This window comes from Giraffa tippelskirchi, chromosome 1 (genome assembly GCF_054371585.1).
Source record: "Giraffa tippelskirchi isolate mGirTip1 chromosome 1, T2T-mGirTip1v1.2.pri, whole genome shotgun sequence".
Lineage (NCBI taxonomy): Eukaryota > Metazoa > Chordata > Mammalia > Artiodactyla > Giraffidae > Giraffa > Giraffa tippelskirchi.
The window spans coordinates 46,625,463-46,648,256 of NC_137275.1; the positions used below are offsets into that span (position 1 = coordinate 46,625,463).

General features: G+C 40.9%; 1 protein-coding gene across 3 annotated transcripts in view; it reads left to right on the forward strand.

Annotated features, from left to right (window-relative positions):
* Window positions 1-22,794, forward strand: part of CORIN (corin, serine peptidase) — a 285,216-nt gene that overhangs the window by 149,534 nt on the left and 112,888 nt on the right. For 2 of the 3 annotated variants that reach the window (XM_081590643.1, XM_081590633.1), the window contains exon 6: window positions 18,412-18,525. The exons of the other annotated variant lie outside the window; for it this stretch is intronic. In XM_081590643.1, the coding sequence (XP_081446769.1) occupies window positions 18,412-18,525 (114 nt within the window). The remainder of the gene's footprint in view (window positions 1-18,411; window positions 18,526-22,794) is intronic. 3 annotated transcript variants of the gene reach the window in all.

The following is a 22,794-nucleotide window of genomic DNA, read 5'->3' on the forward strand; positions in this document are numbered from 1 at the left end:
TCTGCTTTTTGTTTCTCATAGCTTCTCTTCCAAGGAGCAAGTGTCTTAATTTCATGGCTGCAGTCACCATTCGCAGAGATTTTGGAGCCCAAGAAAATAAAGTCTGTCACTGTTTCCATTGTTTTCCCATCTATTTGCCATGAAGTTCTTAGGTATAAATTAAGGCAAAGTTTTTCAGACATTGCCTGATAAACAGAATGTGTTTGATCAGTATTAGCTTAAGGTCGTGGATATCCAATCCTGGGTGGGATTTTTAGCAAGAGAGGACCTCTCACCTCTCTGATTCCCGTGGAGTTCACTGCCCTCGCTTCTGTGGCCCCTGCTGCTCCTGTGTTGACCCTCATTCCTCTGGGGCCTTTGTACCCAGGTATATCCTTGCTGGGGCCCACTCACGATTTTTCGTAATTTTTATACTAATTTTTCCTAATTTTTTATACTAATTTTTAAATATCTTTCAAAAACTAAACAAAAATGTAAGTATTCATAAAGTGCTATCTCTGGAGGTATTGATCATTGATAATGACCTGTCTCTTGTAGTGTGTATAAGGCCTTATGCTTACTGCCATGTCCCACACTGTGCTTTTTGCTGACAGACCCCAGAATTCTAAATTGGTTGAGTAAACGAGGAATCCTCGGGAACTGCCTTTTAATGGCCAAGTTTTGGCATACGTTAAATGAATAAAACCCAAACTGAGGAATTTCAGCTGGGAAATATTTTAGGCAGTGAGATCTCCCAAGGGCCGTTCGAATCAAGCCAAATTTTACAGAGTATTTGGCTTCCTTTTTTTGTCTACTTGTAAATGGCCCTGGAATGGCTGTTTTCTAAGGGGGATAGTTACAGAGAAGAGTTGGCAGTTTTCTTCACAGTTCTTAGAGCAGAAGTTTGGAGCTTATGACTAACATGTCAGAAGAACTTTTCTGCAGTGGGGAAGACTTTCATTTCAATGTGGGTGCCATGGTGAGACCTTCTAAAGGCATTTATAAATGAGATTATCTGGTAATGAGATCACCTGCTGAAAAATCATTTCCATTCCACAAAAATCACATTAGGTACAAGTGAAAATTCTAAAAATGTACATAAAGCCATTTGAAATAAAGCTAATAACTGGATTTCTGAAATTATTCGTTGCTATGAGAATGGAAAAAGCCAATTCTGAAATGAATGCACCAAGTACTTTGTTTCATAATGCATTGGTCTGTGAGAATTCTTATTTTTGTGTCTGTATTTGAAGTAAAAATGATTTTTAATGTGATTTTATTTTTAACTTTTTTTTTTGGCTGCATGGCATGTGGGATCTTAGTTCCCCGACTAGGTAGGGATAGAACCCATTCCCCCTACATTGGAAGTGCAGAGTCTTAACCCCTGGACTGCTAGGGAAGTCCCATTATCTTATTTGAACATAATTAGTAAAAATGTGCAAAATACATTTGTTTTCCATCACTGTCACACATCCAGGCACTTGTCATAGTTGTAGCCTCGGCTCTGTGCTTTGCTTTGCTTCAGGATGTGGTTTCCCTCTGGTGGTCAGTGTTAAGAAAGTGACTGGCTGAAAGTAACTATCCCACTTCTCCCTTTGCCGTTTTACTGAAGCTTAAATTTGGAAAGCATCTCTAGAATTCTTTTATTTCTGCTCCACTAAATACAGATCAGGTTGTGTATTTAATATTTTGACCATTTCAGCAATATGAGAAGTATCATATGGAATAATAATCAGGAATGATACCCTAGCAAAAATTAGTCAGTCAATCTGTAGCCTTTCACCTATGGCCATGGCAAAGTCAGTTTTGACTATTAGGAAGCCTGACTTGATTTCCGTATCTCTGTGGCCTATTTTTGGCATGCCTTGACCAGTCTTAATTTTGGCCATAGTATTTTCCTTCTACTCTAGATAGGTTCTGGGCTGAGTGCAAAGTTTATTTAGCCCACACTGTGTGTCCATTGCTCTTCTAGGGCCTGTGGCTATAGCAGGAAACAAAACAGACTGAATCTCTGTCCTCCTAGAGCTTCTGTCCTATGACACAGTTTATAAAGACATAAACCATAAAGGCTGATATAGTTGACTTCACATATATGTACAACTTTTCTATAGCTGAAAAGACTATGAATTTAAAAGACCAGTAACTGATGGTCTAGGGAAAAATAATTGAAGCAGATGGAGTTTCAATAAATCAATAAGGAAGAAAACCAATAGAAAAATGTGCCAAAGATACAAGTAGGAATCAATTAGGAAGGACTTTTTATTCCTCTGTAGTAATAATTGGCAGGAGTGAGATACCATGATTTCAAATTTACCCAGTTATAGACACGAGCAAAGGATGCCTTTTAGAAAAGAGGAGTCTCCCAACCGGAATTCCCTATGAATTTCCACAGCCTGTCAGGTTGTGAAGGTCCCAGGTTGAGTTTTCCCCTCTGGCGCCAACAGCGTCTGTATACTGAGTACAGCTGCCATCTTGTGCTTCTGCTTGGCAACTGCACGTTCCATATCCTTTTGACAGTGGGAGAAAATGGACATTTCCCCAGGGACAGCACCCCCGGGTGAGCTCAGTACCCCCACAAACCATGCACCACTGGATGAAACTTGTGTTACAACATTTCCCAGTATTAACTTAAGCACTCGAGGTGGATCAGTGGAGTATTTTTAGAAGAGACTACATCACCGCTCTGCTGCTGCTGCTAAGTCGCTTCAGTCGTGTCCAACTCTGTGCGACCCCATAGACGGAAGCCCACCAGGCTCCTCCATCCATGGGATTTTCCAGGCAAGAGTACTGGAGTGGGTCGCCATTGCCTTCTCTACATCACTGCTCAGTTTACAGTATTGAGTTTTATAGTGACGGGCGCATAGTTTTTGACCTTCCATTATCTGCAGCAACATCTTTCCTCCTTTTAGGGGTAAAGTAGACCTTTCTCTAATTGACTTAGGTCTGACCTTGGTGCCAGATTGTCATTCATTTCTAGTTCCTGTTTGTCTCTCCTGAAATTCCAGCCTCTCTCAACCTCTCTTCTCTTCTGCCTTGGCTCATTCCACTACTCCCTACTCTCCACCATTGACTGGATCGCTGTATCTTGTATACAGGAGACATTATCCCTGTTTTCTGGTACAAAGAAACATCTGAAGATTTTGGAGAGAACTTTCATGTTTTCCCCCTCCCTCTGAGCTCTTGGGTACTGTGTACCCAAGTCTTCTAGTCTCAGCTATGACTATGGCAGCTATGACTCTGGAATGCAAGTTAATTAAATTGTGCTTATATTTAGTTTTAGGCAAGGTTGATTTTTCCATGTCAGGTTTAGTCTGTGTGGCTTTGTTATATATAATACTGGTAACCAGGGTTACTAGGAGAGATTTTATGAAGCTGTGCTGTGAAGGGCATGCAGAGGAGAAAGTGGAGGAAGCACGGGAGAGAGAGTTCAGGGACCTCTGTGTTCAACCAGCATGTAAATCACTTAAGAAGACACAAATGATTTAACAGTGAAAGTCAACTTTCCTGGAGCAATTGACTTCCTTTTTTTGTCTATGAGCCAAAGAAAAGTTAGTAATGCTAATGTTGTTATGTTGGTTTCTATGGGTGTTGATCTCTTCAGACAATGTTCTTTCCCAGTTATCTTGGTTGTTACGATGAATGACGTTGCCCTCACTTCCAGGCCTAAGTGGGCAGTATTATATCTGCAAGGTTGGCGAATAACATGCTCTAGTTATTTGCAGATTAACTCTTTAAGTACAAGGCATTTTTAAACACTTCGTGATGGCTGTTTTTGGGAAGCAAATTACATACTTCCCAGCCTTAGTAAACAGAACACAGTGGACTTTACATGATTTGGTGCCTGGCACTTTACATCTGTTACTGATTAGTGTATACTCAAAGACAATTCCAAAGCAGGTAGAATTCAGATAAGGAAACTGAAGCCCCGAAAACTGAAATAACTTGGTTGAAGCAGCATAGGTAGCCTAATTTAAATCCAAGTTTGTACCTTTTCTACAAAATTACTTTTATTTTGGTACCTTAGGGTCACTATTATGAATAATTGCATTTCTTGTCTGTATACCCAATCTATATCAGGATATTAGGATGAGTATTTATGAATTAATTTTCTCACAATTTTCTTTTAATCATAATAGCATTTAGAATAGAAGTGACCTGATTATCAGGGGTGGTTTAAACTTGAAGGTTCAGGTAGCCAGAAGGATCTAGGTTTTCCCAACTCTGCTTTGACCCAAACGATGGAATATGTGCTGTTTCCATGGTCTCCTGCGTGGAGGCAAGTGAATAGGGTTTGCTATGATCAGTTATGAGGATGGAGAGTAGAGAAGGTTTTAGGCAGAGTTCCCAGGGGTTCAGAATCTTGCATCCAGCTACTAGCGATCTGATCTGCAATGTTGATAGATCCTACAGTATCTTGAAGATAATGATAATGTTTGGAATACTCTGTTACAGTAATTAACAATAATTAACAATAATGGAGAAGAGATGGGAAAGTGGTATGGTACAGTATTCATGGGACTGGAAGTGAATTTTTAGGCTCTAAGGTAGAACTGTAATCTTTTTAAATAGAAGTATGGTTGATTTACAATATTGTATTAGTTTCAGGTGTACAGCAAAGTGATTCACACACACACACACACACACATATATATATATTTATAGTAGTGTAAATCACTTAGTCATGTCTGACTCTTTGCAACCCCACAGATTGTATCTGTGTAAGCTTCTGAGCTTTACACATTTAATAAAGATCTGAAAACTGTTAAATGTATAACATTTTAGATACTACCATATGCATACACAAGACTGTTATTTTCTTTCCGAGTCATATATGCTGCTGCTGCTAAGTCGCTTCAGTTGTGTCCGACTCTGTGCGACCCCATAGACGGCAGCCCACCAGGCTCCCCCGTCCCTGGGATTCTCCAGGCAAGAACACTGGAGTGGGTTGCCAGTTCCTTCTCCAATGCATGAAAGTGAAAAGTGAAGGTGAAGTCGCTCAGTCGTGTCCGACTCTTTGCGACCCCTTGGACTGCAGCCTACCAGGCTCCTCTGTCCGTGGGATTTTCCAGGCAAGAGTACTGGAGTGGGGTGCCATTGCCTTCTCCACCAAGTCATATATAATCTCCTTTATTTCTCTTAGGTTTATATGCATGCATTAACTCTTTCACAGAAGACATCCTACCTTTGTTTGAAATTTGTCAAATGTAGTGTGTATAGTGTACCATCATGATCAGTTTTATGATTCATAATGAATAATAGCAAAATGTGATTTGAGACAGCCATATGTTTGGAGGAAACCTTAAAAATACTTTGAAGTACCACTAAGTGAGAATTACTTGTGCATAAGATATAGGTTTTATTTCCCAAAGCAAGTTTATAAAGTAGAACTCCCCTAAATGTTGGAGTATTATCTCTGAATTTAGAAATCTCTGCCTGCCAGATAAAAATTCCTGACAGGAGGGTCAACTATAAACATTGAGTTTTGAAATTTTTTATGTTCTTTAGAAGTTATATTACTGCATTTATTTGCAGGAAATAATAAATAGCAGAGTTCTGTCATATATCTTATTTTCCAGTGTGTTTTTTTTTTTACAAAATTGACTCTTAGAGTCCTATTTAAGACTTTTAGACCCTAAAACTTGAGGTAGTAAACTTGTATATTCTTTTAATTAGACAATACCTGTTTGAAAGTTGTTTCTCTCATTTTAAAAAATTTTCTCTCTCCTCTTCTCTCTCTTTCTCAACTGTTGAATGAATAGAGATTCCTTTTCAAAGAGTTTCTTCAGACTTCTGCTTGGCCGTCTATTTCTGCCAGTCTCTGACCATAAAGCTTGACTTCCTGCTTTTTACTCTGCTCTTTCTTTACTTTCTCCCCTGTCTAATTAGATTTAAAATCTACTGGGCAAGGTTTTGTCTAACTTTATTATATACTGTGATTTTACTTGAGATGTTGAGTGATGACATGAACTGCTTTCTAAACTCTATTTCCATCCCTCTCCTATCAGAGTGCTTCCAGTTACAAATCTATTCTTGTTTCCTGCTAATGATTTTTAGATAATTTTACAATGAATGTTTTTTTTTTTTTTTTCTAGAATGATAGATCTTTCATGCTGTTGGACAGGCAATAAGTATACTTAACTCTGATTTTCAGAAATTTAAGGTGAAGGCCAGCTGGCAGAGTTTCCATTCCGTCAAAGCATAGCTTTATTTCAGAGGGGAAAAAAAATGAGTCAAGGAGTAACTCAGTCTTAAGGACATTTAATTGGGGGAGTTGTTTTGAATTTGCTTTGAACACTGGTTTGGCAGAGATGGTTTCTCACTAATAAAAACAAGTTATATAACAGGCACTGAGTTGGACTGTAGTGAGGGGATTGGTTTTACCTTGTCTTTGCAGCAAGGTGTTTGCCGCAGATCATAAAGGAGGAAACCATGTGGCACTTCTATTTTTAGAATATCTAAGTTAAGAACTCTTTAAGTGCATTTATACAACAGGCATTACTGATCACCTAAGATATACTACCTTGGAACAAAGATGTTGAAAGGTACTAATGGAAACATTTGCTTCCTCTGCAATGAATGAAGAAAATCTGTGTAATAGAGCAATTTACTATGAAAACATGAGGGACGTGTGTTATCATCTGTGCACTCTCAGAAAAGGGAGAGCAGCCTTGAGGAGAGAATGACTGATCAGAGACTGTGTGATCACCCAGGGCAAGGCAGCATGGTGGAAGTGTGTGAAGGGGTAGAGATATCTCCCAAGGTTTGGAAGGGGCCTGGGCTTTGGTCTGTCCCTTATGTAGCAGGGATAGGTGAGCACTTGCTTGGGGGAAGGACAGGGCTCAGAGAGGAACAGCTCTGTGGGGCAGCCAGGAAAGCTGACATCGGGATCAGGGCCCTAGCATGACCCTGGTGTGGCAGGGATATGACAAAGCATCCTGTCTACCATGAGGGCTTAGGATCATGAACCCCTCAGCCATTCTCTAAGGAATTAAAGCTAAGCCCCTTGGTCTATTCTTAATCTTTGTACCACCTAAGGAGGGAGAGGCCCCCTGAAGCATGCCTGAGTAATATTTCTTTGCACTTTTTTGAGTGGGGAAGTGTGTATTAATTTGATTTAGAGACATAGAGTGATGCGGCATTTCTTGCCCCGTAGTGTGAAGGAGTTAGACCCACACCCACTGCACCTTCAGGCAGGGCTGCTCTGAGCTTGCTCTGGCCCTAGGTCTCAACTCTCACGTGTATTTCTCCTGTTTTAGACCTTTCCTGAACTCCCCACCTCCCACACCCGCCCCACTCCGAAGGTTACTTATCTGTGTCCCCTTCTTTCAAGTTTAAGTAAAATGAAAAACCAAACAGTTTATAATTAAATTCAGAACTAAGTATTCATCGCCAAGAAAATGAAGTAAAATGCAAGCTCTCTCAGACATGAACTGAACACTTAAAATCTTAAGGGTGAAGGGGTTTTCAAACTTGTTTTTGGCAGCAGAAACCCATTTCAAAGCAAATTATACACAGACTCAAATACATAAACCAGGCAATGGTAGAACTCTCTGGCTGAAGTGAAGGAGGGTGACTCAGACACCCCCTTCACCCATGATGTGGCCCCAAATTCCCTTTCCTTGGTACCCTGGAGTTCATCTAAAAGCCACCATGTTAGCTCAAGGAATGGGTACTATGCGTGGAGGTGTTGGGAGAAGTTAGACACACTATCACAGGTCAGTGGGGAAGATTATTTTAGGTAGAAGGGCCTTTGGTACTCATTGTTCTAACATAGGAACAGATGCTGCTCAGAAGCCAGACTTGTCCATGGGTTTGAGTGAGTGCCCTGCCAGAACACAGAGCAACTCTCATATTTCACCAGCAGTTTATTCCTCTAGCAGTTAAAAGGACAAAATTGTAGGATACCTATTGCTTATCCAGGTAGAACCAATAAATCGGAGCAATCATGTAGTCCCGCTGGGCACCTTAAATTCTCAGTCTTCATTTATTCATTTAACAAATACCTAATTCCACTCTAGACTCAGTATACAACAGTGAGAAAAACTGAGGAAGCTCCTCTCAAGGAGCTTACATTCTAGAAAGGAGAGAGTATGAACAAACAAATACGTATCTTCTGCTAATATCCATTATATGAGTCATAAAGTAATAGGGGTTTGTTTGATAAGTCCTGATGGGGCTATTAGAAGGGACTAGCGTGTGTACCCCACATTTAACAGGTGTCTAATAGATGAAGAAGAGGAAGGAGAGAATGAGAAGGATTACTTACCTTGGAAGATAGATACTTCTGAAAAAGTCACATTGCAGTGATGGGGTTAAAGGGACAGGCAGCTATAAGATAGGCTTCAATTTAGATTGTAAATATATTCCTGATGTTGATGATCCTCCATCCCTGAGCTCCTGTATCTTCAAGAGCGGTCATAGTTTATTTGACCTGTGGCAACCTGGAGGCAGAACTTGATACCACTCCATGCTCCCTGCAAAGAATGTACTCACACAAAAGCATTAAAAACCACATTTATAATGATATTGATGAATTTATTTGCAGGGTAGGAATGGAGATGCAGACATAGAGAATGGACTGTGGACATATCAGAGGAAGGAGAGGGTGGGAAGAATTGAGAGTAGCATTGACATATATACACCACCGTGTGTAAAATAGCTATCTAGTGGGAACCTGCTGTATAGTACAGGGAGCTCAGCTCAGTGCTCTGTGATGACCTGGAGGGATGAGGGTGGGGTGGGAGGGAGGCTCAACAGGGAAAGGATGTATGTATACTTTGGTTGTTTCACATTGCTGTACAGCAAAAACCAAAACAACATTGTAAAACAGTAATACTCCAATTTTAAAAAGCACATTTCTTTTTTGCCCCACTTCCCTTATAGTCTACTGCCCCATTTGTTTATTCTCTTCTGGAGCAAAAATGTTGTCCTTTCAGTCTGAGTTACTTCTCTCCTCTCATTCTCTCTCAAACGTATGCCATCAGACTTTTGTTCTCACTGCTCCATTGAAACTGCTCTTACCTGTGTCCCCATTTCTCAGTTTCGTCTTACCTGACCCATCAGCAGGTCCCTTCTGGCGCAGCAGATCACTTCCTCCTCTTTGATATCTTCTCCTTTACTTGGCTTCCAGGATAAAACATCACGTGCTGGGTTTCCTCCTACCTCCTTCTCAGCCTCTTTGCTGGCTTGTCCTCTTCCTGTTACCTGTGGAGTAGTTCAGCCCTCATTCATCTTCTCTGCCCCATCTCACTGAGTCTCACTCTTCTCTTTCTTCACTAACCATTCCCCTCATGATCTTATCCAGGCATTACTGGCTTTAAATTGATTTGCCGATGACTCATACTTTTATAGTTGTAGTCCTGTCCTCTTCCCTGGACTTTGATCTTATGTATCCAGTTGTCTCCTCAGCATTTCCGCTTTGATGTCTACTTGATATGTCAGACTCAACATGTCCAAATTGTAACTTCTGATTTTTTTTACCTGTAGTCTTTCTCCTGCAGTTGTCTTCCCCATCTCAGCAGATGGCAGTTCCTGTTGTCTGGCTGGATGGAAACTTAAAGACACCATTGGCTCTTGTCTTTCCCTCACAACTCTCATCCAATGGGCCAGAAAACCCTGCTGGTTCTACTTTCAAAGTATGTCCAGCACCTAATGAGGTCTCAGCCTCTCCACTGTTACCTCCTCTGAGGCCGCATCATCTCTTTTTGGATTAAATCCAGTAGGCTCCTACCTGTTATCCCTACTGCTTCTGGGGCTTCTCTGGAATATTTTCAGCACAACAAGCAGAGATCCTTGAAAACATAAGTCAAATCATGTCACTCTTCACTCATCAAGTCATTGTGTATTGACTCTTATTGTCTAAGCTACAAAATCTTTGCGAAGCCTTGTGTTTGGGCCTTCCCTTCTTCTCTGCCTCATCCCTTGCTTCTTCACCCCTTTACTGTCTCTACCTTAGCCACTTGGTCTCCTTGGTGTACCCCATACCTGCCAGCTGTGTTCTGGCCTGACGGTCTTTGCTTCCACACTGAAATCTTCCCCTGAGATTTCATTAACTCCCTCCATCTTTGAAAGTGCTGTTCAGATAACAACTTTCAATGAGGCCTGCCCTGGCACCCTAATTAACTTGGGGGCCTGTCCTACCCCACGCCCACATCTGCTATCTCTCTGTTGTACTCTTTTATTCTTTATGGCCCTTATCATATTCTAACCTAATATATAATAATTTTCTTATTTATTATCTTCATTGATATTATATTCCCCATAGAATATAGTCTTTACAAAGCAAGGGATCTATTCTGTGTTCATGTTCCTAGAAGAGTGCCAAATTGGTTAAATAAATAAATGGAAAAAACTTAGAAAGCAACATAATCCTTGTCAATTCCATATGGCAGATAGGGGAAGTGATTACACCTCCCATCAACAACTTGAGACGTCCCTTTAGATATTTCTGTTTTCCAAAGTGTCTTCTCTACACTGTGCCTCAGGGAGATTCAACCAAGTTTTTAATCTCTCTCTGTCTCTCCCCCAAGACATTGCCCGACATCACTGGCTCCTCTCTCTCTATGGGGATCTCATTGTTTTCATACAGAGCTTTCTGTAATCCATCCATACCTACTCTAGGTGTCTTGAAAGTGGAAGTGTGAATCAGTCATGTCCAACTCTTTGAGACCCCATGGACTGTAGCATCCAACAAAAGGAAGGGTCTTCCAGTTCATATGACTGAGAAGGCAGAGTAAAGACAAAGTTAATTATTGAGCACCCACTTGGATTTCCTCTCTCCTTTCTCACCTCTTGGGCTTCTGTCCCTGGGTTGGAAAGATGCCCTGGAGAAGGAAATGGCAACCCACCCCAGTATTCTTGGCTGGGAAATCCTATGGACAGAGGAACCTGGTGGGCTACAGTCCATGGGGTCACAAAGAGTGGGATACAACTTAGTGACTAAACAACTACAACTCTCACCTCTTATTTTTCACTCCACTTCTTTTATCAACCTATTATAGGAAAATACAGTGCTCTCTCCAAGAAGTATTCTTGTATCACCTCATTCTTTTTCATATGGTCAAATAGCTTTGTAAAAGGTAAGAGCAATGGCGGTTTATAGTAACTTAATTTTGAGCAGCATATGGAATGAAGGGATGACAAACTCTCGGTGAATATAGACTCAGGTGATTCTGCTGTTGTGTGCCAGGTTGTTTTTCTCTTCAGAGGTAGAGTTGAACTTGAGCTTTAGGCTTTAATCAAGGACTCAAAGGCATGGTGAATGAGGATTCTATGCAGTCAGAGACCAGTGAGTAATTTCTGAGAAAAGACTGTAAAAGTTAACAAGCAAAGTAATGAGAAGACTTGCCGATATGCATGCTGTATTACAGACAGAGAGACCTGAGAGGGCTGGAAGCAATTGCAGAACATCTGAAGTTTGTTTCAGGCTATAGGTGTTATTTCAGCAGTTTGTTATCGGAAGCAAAAAGATTGAAAAGAACTGATCATCCTCAGGGGTATATACTCTTCAGAATCCATGAAATTCTAAGTCCAAGTGATTCATAATTGTCCTCTTCATTAGGATATGTAAACTAGTATCTTAAACAATATATCTTTGTATACTATTAGTGTATTAATATTAATTGTCATATGTGTAAATGGAAGTAATTTTGGTGATGAACCATCTTTAGTTAGTAAAATTTCTTTATTAGATGATGGTCAGTAGAATATATGCTACATGAAGGTGAAGTCGTTTTGTTTTCTTTACTGCTGTATCTGGCGTTACTGCTAGAGTAATGCTTAACACATAGGTGGTAGTAAATATTTTCTCAATCAATGAATGAACCTACCATTGATCAATCTGCCATTGATATAAAGTCCAGTTTATACACTGTAGAATTATCAGTTCAGTTCAGTCGCTCAGTCATGTCTGACTCTTTGCAACCCCATGAACTGCAGCACACCAGGCCTCCCTGTCCATCACCAACTCACGGAGTCCACCCAAACCCATGTCCATCGAGTCAATGATGCCATCCAACCATATCATCCTCTTTCGTCCTCTTCTCCTCCTGCCCTCAATCTTTCCCAGCATCAGGGTCTTTTCAAATGAGTCAGCTCTTCGCATCAGGTGGCCAAAGTATTGGAGTTTCAGCTTCAACATCAGTCCTTCAAAGAACACCCAGGACTGATCTCCTTTAGGATGGACTGGTTGGATCTCCTTGCAGTCTAAGAGACTCTCAAGAATCTTCTCCAACACCACAGTTCAAAAGCATCAATTCTTCGGCGCTCAGCTTTCTTTATAGTCCAACTCTCACATCCATACATGACCACTGGAAAAACCATAGCCTTGACTAGACGTACCTTTGTTGGCAAAGTAATGTCTTTGCTTTTTAATATGCTGTCTAGGTTGGTCATAACTTTCCTTCCAAGGAGTAAGTGTCTTTTAATTTCATGGCTGCAATCACCATCTGCAGTGATTTTGGAGCCCCCAAAAATAAAGTCAGCCACTGTTTCCACTGTTTCCCCATCTATCTGCCATGAAGTGATGGGACCAGATGCCATGATCTTAGTTTTCTGAATATTGAGCTTTAAGCCAACTTTTGCACTCCTCTTTCACTTTCATCAACAGGCTCGTTAGTTCTTCTTCACTTTCTACCATAAGGGTGGTGTCATCTGCATATCTGAGGTTATTGATATTTCTCCCGACAATCTTGATTCCAGATTGTGCTTTCTCCAGCCCAGTGTTTCTCATGATGTACTCTGCATATAAGTTAGATAAGTAGGATGACAATATACAGCCTTGACGCACCCCTTTTCCTATTTGGAACCAGTCTGTTGTTCCAAGTCCAGTTCTAACTGTTGCTTCCTGACCTGCATACAGGTTTCTCAAGAGACAGGTCAGGTGGTCTGGTATGCCCATCTCTTTCAGAATTTTCCACAGTGTATTGTGATCCACACAGTCAAAGGCTTTGGCATAGTCAATAAAGCAGAAATAGATGTTTTTCTGGAACTCTCTTGCTTTTTCAATGACCCATTGGATGTTGGCAATTTGATCTCTGGTTCCTTTGCCTTTTCTAAAACCAGCTTGAACATCTGGAAGTTCACGGTTCACGTATTGCTGAAGCCTGGCTTGGAGAATCTTAAGAATTACTTTACTAGTGTGTGAGATGAGTGCAACTGTGCAGTAGTTCGAGCATTCTTTGGCATTGCCTTTCTTTGGGATTGGAATGAAAACTGACATTTTCCAGTCCTGTGGTCACTGCTGAGTTTTCCATATTTGCTGGCATATTGATGCAGCATTTTCACAGTGTCATCTTTCAGGATTTGAAATAGCTCAACTGGATGCTGCTAAGTCACTTCAGTCGTGTCCGACTCTGTGCGACCCCATAGACGGCAGCCCACCAGGCTCCGCCGTCCCTAGGATTCTCCAGGCAAGAACACTGGAGTGGGTTGCCATTTCCTTCTCCAGTGCATGAAAGGGAAAAGTGAAAGTGAAGTCGCTCAGTCGTGTCCGACTCCTAGCGACCCCATGGACTGTAGCCTACCAGGCTCCTCCGTCCATGGGATTTTCCAGGCAAGAGTACTGGAGTGGGGTGCCATTGCCTTCTCCATCAACTGGATGATGTTAATGAAAATGATGTCAAGATTGGATAGCATGACTTCACCTCTGGGACTATCCCTTTGTCATCTTAAGGACTCAGTCTAAAGGCTATTGGAAGATGATTGTTGTAAGACAGTGACATTTATGGTTGAAAAATCTCTCCAGAAACATGTTAAGAGCTCTCTCAGGGTGTTTTCCAAAAAATTGAGAGCTCACAAAGAATGTCATCTCATCTGGTCTAGTTTACCTGAAGGACAGATATTTATCTTTTGTTTAGAAAGAAAAAGGCAAGTTTGAGTTTTTACCTGAACCTGGTACCCTTGACCTGAGTGCTTATCAACTGTGCACAGAGAGTGGCCATGGTGTGAAGGATTGGGCCTAGAGCCCGGACCTCATGACTCTGGGGTGTTTCATGTATTCTTAGCTCCATGGCTTTGGGCAATTGCAGTCTTAACCACACAATACTCTAGTTTCTCTGTTTGTAAACTACCACTTACCCTGGGGAGGTTGAGATAGAATTCCTACTTGTGTAGTTTATGGAGCTCTTTGGAACTTCTAAATGAGATATGTCTGAAATGTTTTGCTAGTTGAACTGTTTTACACAAATACAAACAGTTTTACACAAAAGTGAAGATTCTGAATACAGGTTAAGAAGATATCAAACAGAAAGCTATCCTAAGTGTACAAAGGTAATATTGATTAATGAAGCTGTGAACATCCAAAGGACTTGCAAAGGGAGAATAAGAATAAAGAAACAATTTTCAGTGTCTTAAAACCATGGACAGCCACTTCTCCAACTGAGAAACCACACAAAAGAAGTCAGTTTCTGCTGAATCAGCAAAGACATGGGATATCAGTAATCAAAACATGTCAGCAATCCCATGTTTTAAATTTGATCCAGATTTTATAGAACCTTACACAAGAATGGCTTTATTGGAGTAAAATATATGGGGTCTTAGAGATGAAGCCTAGATGTTAGGAGCTATTTAATGTTGAACTTTGAGCCACATTTCCCAAGGAATCATCAAACTACAATGTAGGGAATGCAGTCATTCTTCTGAGGGATTTCAGCTGCTGAAATGCAGACAGATAGAATTTCTGCACTTTCTAGTATAGTACAGAAACAATCTCACAATAGGATGCACACTTACTCCTTAAAAACTTTCTCTTAATCCTGCTGCTGCTGCTGCTAAGTCGCTTCAGTCGTGTCCAACTCTGTGTGACCCCATAGACGGCAGCCCACCAGGCTCCGCCGTCCCTAGGATTCTCCAGGCAAGAGTACTGGAGTGGGTTGCCATTTCCTTCTCCATTCTCTTAATCCTAGAGAGAGGCTATTGTATAGATTGGCCAGTAAATATCTTTACTGTTTTGGTTTTTCATTTTATATCTGGTTTCCTGCATAGTCTTGAGCGGTTTCTCTCTGTAGCTAGAGGAGTGCAGTTCTGGGCTGAGTCCTCTCAGTTCAGTTCAGTTCAGTTGCTCAGTCGTGTCTGACTCTTTGCGACCCCATGAAGCATGCAGCATGCCAGGCCTCCCTGTCCATCACCAACTCCCGGACTTCACCCAAACTCATGTCCATTGAGTCAGTGATGCCATCCAACCATCTCATCCTCTGTCATCCCTTCTCTTACTCTAAGACTCTATAAAACTTAAGCTTGTTGCATGTCTTGGCAGTTGAAATCCATAGATACCATTTGTATTGATTCAAAAATCATGGGATATAATGGAAATCCAGATTTTCATTGTTGATATTGTGAAGGTTACACATGAATTACCATCATAAGAAATATACCAAATTGACTGGTACTTAATGTTCAACAAGGCTCCCCTGGTGACTCAGATAGTAAAGAATCTGCCTGCAATGGAGGAGACCCCGATTTAATCCTTGGGTCAGGAAGATTCTCTGAGAAGGGAATGGCAACCCACTCCAGTATTCGTGCTTAGAGAATTCCATGGATGGAGGAGCCTGGCAGGTTACACCCAGTGGGGCTGCAAAGTGTTATATATAACTGAGCAACTAAGACGCTTGCACTTTCACTTAATGTTCAATAAATTGAAACTCTGATTCCTTGATAGCATTGCAAGATAATCCATTAATTGCATTTGCCTTTGCCTTGTGGCAATATATTGTGCTCCATTGAGATGGAAGTGACTTTTTCCCTTTAATTAAGAACCTCCTGAGTGCCAACCACTCTGCTGGGGAATGTGGAACATGTGAGCGTCATGGACTTTATTGCCTGGAATGTTCTGTCTGCAGTTTCCTGTATCTCAGTTTCTGAGTTAAATGTTCCATATTTCCTATTTCCTTTTACTTAGAGAGAAAGGTTCATCTCATCAAAGAATACACAGTTCAGGGAATGGTGACAGTGGCCAGGCAGGTGACCACAGGCTGATCCTGCTAACTTTTGTGGAAGGGAGAGAGAAATATTTTGGAGGCTTATATTTATTTTACCATTACTCTGAATTGGGAGCTCATGAAAACAGGTTGAGTTTTTTTCTGATTATAAACATAAGACATGATCTTTATAAGAACATTTATAAAATGCAGAGTAAAATACAATGAAGAAAATAAAAATTACTTTCAATTTTAATACCAGAGATAATCATAGTAACCTTAGATATGTTAATACTTCTTTCTAGGCCAAATCGTATTATGCTTTTTTAGAACCAGATGGTGTTTTTACACTTAAATTATATTGAACTTTGGCCCAGGACATTATTTTTTGCAATATAATTTTCAATGGCTGTAATGGTATCCCTTATTCAGTTCAGTCACTCAGTCATGTCCAACTCTTTGTGGCCCCATGAATCACAGCACGCCAGGCCTTCCTATCCATCACCAACTCCCAGGGTTTACCCAAACCAATGTCTATTGAGTCGGTGATGCCATCCAACCATCTCATCCTCTGTTGTCCCCTTCTCCTCCTGCCCTCAATCTTTCCCAGCATCAGGGTCTTTTCAAATGAGTCAGTTCTTTGCATCAGGTGGCCAAAGTATTGGAGTTTCAGCTTCAACATCAGTCCTTCCAAAGAACACCCAGGAATGATCTCCTTTAGGATGGACTGGTTGGATCTCCTTGCAGTCCAAGGGACTCTCAAGAATCTTCTCCAACACCACAGTTCAAAAGCATCAATTCTTCTGTGCTCAGCTTTCTTCACAGTCCAACTCTCACATCCATACATGACTACTGGAAAAACCATAGCCTTGACTATACAGACCTTTGTTGGCAAAGTAATGTCTCTGCTTTTTAATATGCTATCTAGGTTGGTCATAACTTTCCTTCCAAGGAGTAAGCGTCTTTTAATTTCATGGCTGCAATCACCATCTGCAGTGATTTTGGAGCCCCCAAAAATAAAGTCTGACACTGTTTCCACTGTTTGCCCATCTATCTGCCATGAAGTGATGGGACCAGATGCCATGATCTTAGTTTTCTAAATGTTGAACTTTAAGTCAACTTTTTTGCTCTCCTCTCTCACTTTCATCAAGAGGCTTTTTAGTTCCTCTTCACATTCTGCCATAAGGATGGTGTCATCTGCGTATCTGAGGTTATTATTTCTCCCAGCAATCTTGATTCCAGCTTGTGCTTCTTCCAGCCCAGCATTTCTCATGATGTACTCTGCATATAAGTTAAATAAGTAGGGTGACAATGTACAGCCTTGACGTACTCCTTTTCCGAATTGGAACCAGTCTGTTGTTCCATGTCCAGTTCTAACTGTTGCTTCCTGACCTGCATACGGGTTTCTCAAGAGGCAGGTCAGGTGGTCTGGTATTCCCATCTCTTTCAGAATTTTCCACAGTTTATTGTGATCCATACAGTCAAAGGCTTTGGCATAGTCAATAAAGCAGAAATAGATAGTACTAAAATTTATGTAACCAATCTTCTATTATTGCATAGCTGTTATTTCAGTTTTCCTCTTATAAACCATGATTGTATTAATACCCTTAAATATAAAAACTTGAACTTATTCACAATGATTTACTCTGTATGAAGGCCAAGGAAAAAGATTGCTGGGTCAAAGGTTATACACATTTAAAAGGCATATGATGCAAATTGCCAAATATTGAAGTGTATTTTAACACCCATTTTGTTGAATTAATTTGTCCTTTGAGTAATGGTCTCCCTTAGAAAAATTTTTCTAGCTTCTTCTCCCATATTTTATGTCTAATGTAATTTTGAAATAATTGAATATTTGTTGAATTTTGAGAAGAAAAAGAACATAATACTTAAAGAAAAGAATACCAAAGTGCAACCGTGTTAAGGAAGAGAAAAAAAGAAAATATTATTAGCTAATGTTGCTTCACATTCCTTATGCCATAATAGATTCTGACATTTTTAACTGGCATTTTTATTAAGGCAAGTAAATAAATATATTTCAATACAAGGCATAGAGTCTCTATGCCCGTGTTCAAGCACATATCAACTGACTATTTGTAACTAACTTTCTCTGCATGACATTGATTGTTGTAGAAGGATTTTAAATGTTTGTTCAATAAATTTCACTTCGAAATAATTTTTGGTTATTAACAAAAATACTCCTATTTAGTATCTTTCCGCACGTAAGTTGTGCAATAGACAAGGCTGCTCTCTTGTGCTGTGAAAGCCCACTGGCGAATTTCGTTTCACTTTTCTCAGGCAAACACTTTATATTCTTCCCAGGCAATTTTACAATTAATGTTCTGGAAAGCCAGAGAGGAATTGGTGACAATGAAACTGAGGGAGTTGGGAAACACATCTGTTGAACATCAAGAGAAGGTTTTCTTTCTATTCTTTATTTCTCCTAATTAAAAAAAAAAACCCTCTTATTTATTTTGACATTGCTTTTCTGCCTCTCCCCCCCCCCTTTTTTTTTTAGTGCTCTGCAGAGGGGGCGAGAGCTTTCTGTGCACCAGTGGCATCTGCGTCCCCAGGAAACTTCAGTGTAACGGCTACAACGACTGTGATGACTGGAGTGACGAGGCTCATTGCAGTATGTGACAGGCGGTGTGGGGGTTGTCTGTGGGGACATGGATTCTATTCAGGGGCCTGGAAACCAGAGCGTTCCACTGTCTAGTCCTGACAACCACCCGGCGCTTGGGTGGACTGCTGTTGGTTTGCTTTTCTTTAGTGAGCAAAGTGTTTATCTTCCCCCGCCCCCATGACAGCTGCATGTTTGCACACCTTTCAAAAGCCTGATTCCATTAGGAACTTGACTGCTAGATGTGCTTTGGAACAGCTCGGGCTTGAAGTGTTTTTCCTTCAAGTATCTTAAAATTGGAAAAAGGCTTTTCATTTATTTTCTTTGGGTGAGGGTTTTTGTTTTTGTTTTTAAAATTCTAAGAGTATAAAGGTCAACTTTTTATTTTAAAAGAAGGATATTTTTAATAGCAACATTTTTTACCCTCATGATTTTTAGCATTCATGACACGGAAGACGCAAAATGTCTTGTTTGTTTATGCTTCCTCTCAGCCTGGAGAGAGTTAAGGCATGAACCAACTGTTCTGCATCTATGGCTTGGTAGATTCAGCTTTTAAACATCCTCCACTTTCTTATCATTGATTTGGTTAGTCGTTTTGACCAAAACGGTGGTTTGTGCAATATTGTATTTGCTTGCTTGAGTTGCCTTACAAAATACCACAGGCTGAGACTTAAACAACAGAAATGTATTTTCTCACAGTTCTGGAGGCTGAAAAGTCCAAGATCAAGGTCCGACAGGGTTCAGTTTCTGATGAGAGTTCTGTTCTGGCTTGCAGGTAACTGCCACATGCCTGTGTATTCAAATAACCTCTTTGGGGGGAAAGCAAGAGAGGGAGAGAAAGGGAGAGGAGGGAGGAGGTAGGGAAGAGAGAGCTCTCGTGTGTCTCTTCCTCTTCTTATAAGGGTATCAGCTCAGTTGAATTCGGGTCCCACCCTTCTGATCTTTATCACTACTTCACAGGCCCTGTCCCTTATGTTGAGGATTAAAGCTTCAACATGTTGCTGAAACTCAGCCTCTGTTCACTGGTACAGAATAGAAACACAGAGACAGACTTTTGGGTGAAATAGAAAAGAGTAGCTTTGATTGCTTTGCCAGGCAAAGGGGGCCTCAGTGCACTAATGCCCTGAACTGTGGGACTCACCCTGGAGAGGGTAGTGAGGAGTTTTATAGTGTTTAGGACATGATCAGCTCATGGATAGGTCTTGGATTGGTTGGCATCAGGTAAGTTTCAAGCCTTATCAACCTTCTGGTTTCAACCAGTCTAAGGTCTGTGTTCTTGTGGTCAGCAGTTTTCATCTGGAGGGGGTCTGCTTCCTGTAAAAACAACTTATGAATGTTTGTCAGGCATTTATCTGTATCTTTCAAGGAACTGGGAGTTTGGTGATTCTGTTATGTGACGGATTTGTCCTCTAAATTGTTACCAGTTCCCCAGCCCAACAGCTCTTCTTTGTTACTACATCCTCACATTTCCCAGTCATTAACCCTTCAGTCAGACAAAGACAAGGGCACCGGGCTTGTACCAGGTTTCAAACCTATAAATTTTGGGAGGACACAGTCTTTCAGTCGACATCAAATATATATTCAGATCTCAAATTGGTTTGCAATTATGCAACAGATAAAATGGAAAAATTAGCCTCAAGAATACATTGCAGGATCTGCCTCCAACACAAGCCCATATGCAACAGTATTTGAATTGCTTTTTAATGGTTATATGACCAGCAGCTGTTACTCTGGGAAAAGCTGTGTGTTCCTTCCTGTAGGAGTTGCCAAAGCTTTATAAGAGCTCCTCTCAATTGCTCACCTCAATTGAAAGATTCCTCTGATGTGTTTACCAGGTGGGCCAACTATTCTTCCATATGAAGGCTTCTAGGACATTTATTTGCCATAACTTTTGAAAGGCAGTATGTTGTGGTAATATTTAGTTTGGGTCAGTATTTCCCAAACTGGTATTCCGTAGTACCTGAGTCTTGAAAAATGCCTGGGAAAAAAGTAAACTTGAGAAATGCTGTCTGTCAGATCTCAGTTGCTTCAGTTATGTCCAGCTCTTTGTGATCCCATGGACTGTAACCCAGCAGGCTCCTCTGTCCATGGGATTTTCCAGGCAAGAGTGGGTTGCCGTTTCCTCATTGAGGGGATCTTCCTGACCCAGGGATTGAATCCATGTCTCCTGCAACTCCTGCACTGGCAGGGGGATTCTTATACCACTGAGCCACCTGGGAAGCCCTGATCTACTTCCTAGAGAGTTACAATACATATTTGCTCATTAAAGTTTCTAATAAATCCCAGTTGTTTTTTTTTTAACATTAATTTTATCTTAATTTGGTATTTCCTCAAAATTATTTGTTTACATATGACCTCACATTTATTTATTCATGCATTTATTTATTTTATATAATATCTAGCATCCTATAGAATTTCAGTTATGTTGCTCATATTTTGTTAGAAATGTTTTCACTAAGATATTTGTTTTTATAACTTGGGATTCTCTCTTCAGAAAAACCTATGGTACATGATTGTACATGAAAAACATTTTTTACGGGATGTATATTTACATTGGGCTTCCCAGGTAACACTAGTGGTAAAGAACCCACCTGCCTATACAGAAGACTTAAGAGACGTGGATTCAATCCCTGGGTTGGGACGATCCCCTGGAGGAGGGCATGGCCATCCACTCCAGTATTCTTGCCTGGAGAATTCCATGGACAGAGGAGCCTGGCAGGCTACAGTCCATGGGATTGCAAGGAGTCAGACACCACTGAATGTCTGAGCACATATTTACATTAGGGAATATTGCTATGGATTTGGGAGCAAATATTATACAAAGCACCTACAATAGGGATTTTAAGTGGTTCAATAGAATTATATACAGTAATGGGAGTTACAGTGGAATCTCTTGTTTATCCCCTAATTATGGCCTATGTTGTGTCATAGTCAAATTCTACCGGTGCCTCTACCTCTGAGGTAGGCCAACACTGGCTTCATCTCCCATTGCATGGAACATTACACTCTAAATAGTAAGAGGAGCTTTCTGCTGCACTTGTTGAAATTGAAAGAGTAAATTTTCCCAGTCAGTCACTGAACAAAGAAGGTATTATTATTTTTCTGTAAGGTAGTCAGCAATGTCCCAGGAGTGGAAGAGTTTATTAAGGAAGATACAGGCTTTCCTTCCTCATGAACATACTTCAAAAACCATTTGGCTTGGTTCATTTAGGAAATACATCCCTTCAAAATACTTGTTCATGAAAATACTTAGTTAGACATTGAAAGCTTTGCATGCAATTGTTGCTGACCTTACAAGGACATCTGCCTCTGCAATTTAGCATGCCAGGGCCTGTGGTATTGCAGCGTGTGTGTTTATGGAAGGGGCCACCCTCCTGTTGTCACCGTGCTGACGTGAAGGAATAGTGTCAAGTCTGACTTAGGGTATGGATCAGGGCTGGAATGCAGCCCACAGATACTCCCAAGGGGAGAAGGAGGTTTTGCTGGACATTCCCAGTTGGAGCTCAAGGATTTACCATGTTCTGAGGGTTCTGACAGGTACAGGAGGAGGACTGCCTTCCAAGGAAGGAAGGGAAGGGGTTTGCTGCTTGAGTGAGTTCTCAAATCAATTGTGCTGGAAGCATTTACCTACATGATGTGATTTAATTTTCAGCAAAGGAAGTATCACTCCTTTTTGTTCAGGTACAGAGGTGAAGTTCATGGCAATGAAATAATTTGCCAGTGGTTCAAAGTGCCAGATTTGAACCCACTCCTGAATGGGTCCAAATCGAATTATTTTCTCTTATTTGTGCTGCCTTTGACTTGCCAATGTCCAGAAAGTGCAAATTTGGTGAATGATTGTGCTCCGATCATTCATATGACAGGAAAAATGTTTAGTTTGGGTGCTCTGTTATGTTGAGGAAGAGAATTGTCTATTACAGTGGCTCACCAGGTATCTGGGACTGCTTAGTGACCTCCCAACTCATTCTGTTGTGTTTCTTGATCTCTTCCTTGTGTGTGTTGGTTGCTCAGTCGTGTCTGACTCTTTGTGACCCTGTGGACTGTAGCCAGCCAGGCTCCTCTGTCCATGGAATTCTTCAGGCAAGAACACTGGAGTGGGTTGCCATTTCCTTCTCCAGGGGATGTTCCTGACCCAGGGATCAAACTTAGGTCTCCTGCATTGCAGGTGGGTTCCTTACTGTCTGAGACACCAGGGAAGCCCTGTGTCTTCCTTAAGTATCGGTAAAACGGACAGGCATCCAAACGCTGAGAAGAATTTTAGTGGTATAGAGAAAGGAGTTT